This window comes from Phoca vitulina, unplaced genomic scaffold (assembly GCF_004348235.1).
Source record: "Phoca vitulina isolate PV1807 unplaced genomic scaffold, GSC_HSeal_1.0 scaffold28, whole genome shotgun sequence".
Lineage (NCBI taxonomy): Eukaryota > Metazoa > Chordata > Mammalia > Carnivora > Phocidae > Phoca > Phoca vitulina.
The window spans coordinates 26756068-26761834 of record NW_022589731.1 but is presented as its reverse complement, the minus strand read 5'-3'; the positions used below and the strand labels follow the sequence as shown (position 1 = coordinate 26761834).

The following is a 5767-nucleotide window of genomic DNA, read 5'->3' as shown; positions in this document are numbered from 1 at the left end:
CCGCAGCAGACACAGCCGCGGGGGCTCCCACACCGTGCGGTTCCCCCCCCACCACAGCAGACACGGCCACGGGGGCTCCAACCTGGGGTCCCCGTGTCCGCTGCCGCCTTGTGCTGGGTCAGTCCCACCCAGCGTTGGGCTGCCCCCGAGCACGGTCTCAAGCTTGAAGCAAGCACCACGCCGTGTCTCCCGCGAACGTGCCATCTCTTATTTATGACCAAGAGAAGAAAGTGCTGCCAATTTTAACTGAAATGCCATGGATCCTGGATGCACCTGATCTCAGATGCTTTAAATTTGAAAACCTGTGTGCTGAAAAACAGACTAGATGCAACATTACCGTTCAGTACTTCAACGCACCAACTGGACGCCAAGATCCTCTAAGGGTGAGAGTGTGGGCTCCAGCCTCCACGCTTCCTCCTGGGGGGCGTGCAGGCGGGTCCCCCTCCCCAGACACCCTGTGCCAGGCAATCTGCCACATGGCTGTCCCACTGTGTGGGACTGTGTGGGCTGTGTGAAAATCTCTCCCTCTGGTGTTTAAAATTATTCCCAATTTTTGCCATCACGTACTTTTTGAGGACCACCCTTATATTCAACTGTCTGCAAGAACAGTAATTTCTTCAAAGAAACTGCTGAGTTACGGGAGTGCCTGTTTCCAGGTGTTTGTTTTCCACTGCAAGCTGCAGAATGACATTCTGAGATAAATCTCGGGGTGGGGGAGACCGAAACAGCGGCTCCTGGGTCCGACGGCCGCCATCATTGTGCCCCTTCTCTTCTTAGCCAAGCAAGCACTTTTGCGGAAGAGAAATGCAGGTGTATGAGCAGGGGATGACGGTGACACAGAGCGGATGGTGGAGAATGGGACAGTGAGCATTTCAAGAAAATATGGAAAACTTCCAGAGGCGAGCGTGAGAGAGACACACAGACGGCTGCAGGCACCAGGCCTCTCCGGGAGGACCCCGCTGCTCTCAGCAGCACGCCGGCCCGTCTGCTGAGGACTTGCTAACCCCCTCACCCCAAGCGGCTACGGGCTGGCTTCTGCCGGGCCCCTGCACAGCCCGGGGGGCCTCCTGACCTCCACGGCCGCGGCCTCATTCCCCAAACACCGCGGCTCTGACCTGCTGGGTGAGGCTCACCGGATGCACTAACCTGCTGTGGTACCTGCCTGACTTCACGGGTTTTCTCTGCCCTGTTTTCTTCAACACACATTTCCGCTCTTATTTTATTATTTCCTTTCTTCTGCCTGCTTTGGGTTATTTTGCTCTTATTTCTAAAATTTTCCAATGTAAGCATTTAATGCTACAAATTCCCCTCTATGCACCATTTTAGGTGCATCTCGCAAATCCTGAAGGTTCGATTTGTCTTTCATGTCGTCAGACCCATGTTTCAATCTGCTCTGTGAAATTCTCTTAACTCCCGGGATATCTGCAAGTTTGCTGTTTATTTCCAAATATCTGGGAGGGTTCCAGATACTGTTTCTGTTTACTTCTCATCCACCTACTTTGTGCTCAGAGAACACGTGTGTGGTCTTGGCTTCACGCCAGATGTCCACGTGCATGTGAGCATCCCACGGGGACACGATCTGAGACCCCACAGTCAGGCTGGCAGTGGCCAGACCTGTGCACAGGCAGGGTCCTCGGAAAGGCGGCCCCCAGGACGGCCCGAACCCCCGTGGGGCTGCTCATGGCGAGCCTGCCGAGAGTCTTCTTCCAAGTCTCCTTGACCTTCACTTTGAAAGACGTTTCTGAGGAAACCTAGCAGAAGGTGGCAGCCACCCTGCCTGGTCCCACGGCGGCTGACCACGCCCTGCGGTGTGCAACAAGCCTTTTCTGTGGCTGCTTCTCCGGTCGCTGTCCCGCCAGCAGCAGGGGTCACACCGGTGGGCAGCGGTCCTCGGTCCCCCTGTGGCGCCGGTCAGGGACAGGCCGCGTCGAAGCCCCTGCTGCCACTGACCTGTTCCCCTGGCCGCCAGCGGTCTCATCCGCGTGCTCGAGTTCCGACACGGCACACTCCCCACCCAGCGACGTCCTCCTGAGGACGCGCCTCCTCATCCCCACGACAGGCCGCCCTCCCCACGCAGACGCTCCCAGTGCCCCGACGTGCACTGGCAGGGCACGTTCTCCTTCACGTTCTACTTTTAAAATACTGAGTCTTCCACTGAAAGGAGGCCGTGCCGACGCGAGGACATCTTCCGTGAGGAGGTGGTGAGCAATGGCCGCCATGGGCTGCGGGGGCTCTCGTGGCAGACTGGCGGCTGAGGATGGCGGGGGATGACGGAGCGTCACAGCCTGTCTGCAGTGCAGTCGTGAGGATGAGCCTCGGCTGGAAACTTGCGACGGTAACTGGATCTATGCACCCACATGTTTCATCAGACTTTTAAAGATTTCAGCCTTTATTCTTTGGGTATCTGCCCACCTCCGGTCTCCCGTCCTCCCGGGGTTCCAGGTACACGCACCCTGGACGCGCCAGCCCGGGCAGGGACATCCTGTTTTATTCTGAGTAGTTCCCACTGCTGGGGCCCCACGTTCGATTATCCCTCCTCTTCCTCTGCAGCGTCTGGCCGCTGTCCACCCAACTGGCGCGTTTTTCATTCCAGCCACCGTGCTTCTCGTCTGCACAAGTCCCGACGGAAGCAAAGGTCGGGTCGCAGCGCAGGGAAGTGGGAGGGTCGAGGGTGCTTTTCTGGCAAGGGTGGTGGAGAGCAGGCGGCCAGTGGGCAGAGGCAGGGGGGCAGCGGGCGTGGGGGCTGTGAGCTGAGGCCGCCACGCTGGCCAGTGGGTGTGCTGGAGGGTGCGTGTGCCCGAGGACAATGACCATCTCAGCCACAGAAGACACCACCGGACTGGCACAGATGCCCCAAATTTAAAGACTGAGAACTGACCTTTCTAAGCAAAGGGCCACCTCCACGTGCTGCGCCCCAGCCCTGCCCGCCCTTGGCTCCCAGGCAGCCCCGACCCGCACAACGGCTGAGCCCCTGCTGCACACCAGGCTGCTGGCAACACAACAGACGTCAGGGGAAGGGCTCCGGAACAGAACACCGAGCTAACCGAGCTAACCGAGCAGCTCTGAGGCTTCCCCGAAGATGGGGACCGTGAGGCCATATCCTCTGAGCCAACAACCAGCTACTCCAAACCCACCACACGTGTTCCTGCAAGAAGCCTCAGCCCTCGTCACCGGTGCCTCCCACAGCCGCCGCACCCCAGCGGGGCCCCCTTTCCAGGTGTCCACTGTCCCCCAGACCAACGACTCTTACAGAGAAAGGGCAGGTCTCTGTGCCGCTTCCCTGCCGGGGAGGCCAGACCGCCATGGAGGGCTGCCTGGGCTCACAAAGGGACCGGCCTGCACCCTGCGAGCAGGACCAGGCGCCAAGAACGGCGCAGAGTGGATCCAGGGACGGGTGTAACCCCTCATCTCTGTCAGGAGCCCCCAGCTCACCCTCCTCGGCCCACAGGCCACAGCCCCGGGCCCCTGCTTGCTGCCCCCCTCCCGTGGACCCCGTCTGTGCCACTGACATTCCAACCTGGGCGTGGCCGCGTGTTCTGCCAGAGAGGGGCCCTCAGCGGCCACTTCGTCAGCGGGGGGCAGCTCCCACAGACGCGCCGCCGGCCCGCGCTGACCCCGGGACACGGAAGCACACTCACCGTGAAGTGCTCCTGGGATTTGAAGTTCTCGTCCAGGTAGACGCGGGCCCGGTTGTACTCCTTCATCGCGTCACTGGACAGCAGCTCTCTGGAAGGGAAAAGTGAATTCTTTAGTGCACAAGCCACAGAGGACGCTGCTTCCGAGGCCCAGGCTACGCAACGCCCCCGACCAGCGGTGGGGGCGAGAAACTAAGACCCCCTGTGTGCTCAGGGCAGGCGAGGGCTGCTCGTCATCGGGGAGGGGCTGGGCATCATGAGCAGGCGCAGAGGACACGACACAAAGGAGGGTCTCTGAACACCCGTGAGGGGGCTCCCCCGGGCTGTTCTGTGTCCTTTCACGACCAGGAAAAGCTTCAGTGGGCGCCTCTCCATCATCTCAGCAAATGTGGCTGGAAATGTGGCCACTGACCCCAGAGCCCCGTGGACACACCAGAGTGGCGGCGGGAGGCCTCCCCGCTTACCCGCCGGCCCCACGGCTGAGGGCCCCCCTCCGCCCCTCCTGCCAGCTCGGTGGCAGCGGGGCAGGGGCTCCAGCTCTAAGAGGCAAACTGAAACGCACACGGAAAAGAAGGGAAGAGGGTCAAATGGACCGTCCGGCGCTTCGCCGCCCACAGGAACCAACCTCAGACGCGTCCGGGGCAGGACACAAGGTTCAGACACGAAACGCCACCCTAACAGTCATTACGTCTGGCGCCACGTAAGAATTAACTTGGCGTGCCAAGAAGCAGCAAAATATGACCCACAATCTACAAAAAAGCAGTCAACAGAGATGGGTCAGGAAGGACAAAAATTAGCCGAAAAGTGCCTGGAAGCAGGTATCGTAAATATGATCAAAGATTTCAAGGAAAACATAAATGTGAGGAAAGGCAAAAACTAAAACCACAAATCAAACATCTCCAGCTGGGTGGACGTAAACGCAGGTGAAAACCTAAGGAAACAGACCAGCGAGATCAGTGACTACAGGACACAGAGACAGAAATTACCCAAACTGAAGCAAAGCTAGAGGAACACAAGCTGCAAGCGCCGAGGGGACCTGGCTGACGCCACACAACCGACCCCAGGAGCCGGGCTCGGAGGACGAGAGAAGGGAAGGAGGAAAATATTTAAGGAAATAGCGGACAAACTTTTTCCAAATTTGATTAGAATTAGAACCCCACGTAAGACAAACAAGGGAAATCAAACTAAAACATGACAGAATCAAGTTGCTGCAAACCAGCCAGGAAGACAAAATCCCACAGTCAGGGAAAAGACACATTATACACCGAAAATGGAGACGAGGACGACGGCCCAGCCCCCGTCAGAAACCACACGACACAGGACAGCGCAATGATGTCCTTTAAGGACGAACGCAGAAATGCCGGCAAGCCCGAGTTCCGTTCACGACAAGACCTCTTTCAACCTGAAGACAAAGACTTTCTTCAGACAAAGCAAAGCTGCGAACTTGTCACCAGTGACTGCGTGCAGATGAACACCACAGAAAGGCCTCAGGCTGAAGGAACACGGTACTAGACAGAAACTGTGTCTCCACGAGGGAACCGACAGAGAAAGTGATCAGAACATATGCCGTCTTCTCTCACTTTGTCATCTTTTTAAAAGCTAACACTTTAGAGCAAACCTAGTAATAGTGTGTGTCCCATGTGGTGTGGGTAGAAGAACCTGACAGCAGCGCCAGGACAGCAGGGGGACGGCAGAAGCCACATGTCTGCACTTGTGGGGCAGGGACGGGGTGGGGACACAGGGCAGGGACGCGGGGACGCGGGGACCTGGATGTGGGGCAGGGACGCGGGGGCGGGGTGGGGACACAGGGCGGGGGCGCGGGGAGGGGGGGGTGGGGATGCGGGGCAGGGACTCGGGGACCTGGATGTGGGGCGGGGATGTGGACACGGGGTGGGGACGAGGGGACGTAGGGTGGGGATGAGGGGATGTGGGGTAGGGACACGGGACATAGGGTGGGGACGCAGGGACATGGGTGGGGGCGCGGGGACCTGGATGTGGGGCGGGGACATGGATGCGGGGTGGGGACACAGCGTGGGGACAAGGGGACGCAGGGTGGGGATGCAGGGTGGGGACGAGGGGACGCGGGGCGGGGACGCAGAGACCTGGATGTGGGGGGGGATGTGGACACAGGG

The 5767-nt window shown here is 59.1% G+C and overlaps 1 protein-coding gene across 3 annotated transcripts in view; it reads right to left on the bottom strand.

Moving 5' to 3' along the window:
- INPP5A (inositol polyphosphate-5-phosphatase A) overlaps positions 1-5767 on the bottom strand; it is a 173131-nt gene that overhangs the window by 96353 nt on the left and 71011 nt on the right. For all 3 annotated transcript variants that reach the window (XM_032423024.1, XM_032423025.1, XM_032423023.1), the window contains exon 4: positions 3639-3726. In XM_032423024.1, the coding sequence (XP_032278915.1) occupies positions 3639-3726 (88 nt within the window). The remainder of the gene's footprint in view (positions 1-3638; positions 3727-5767) is intronic.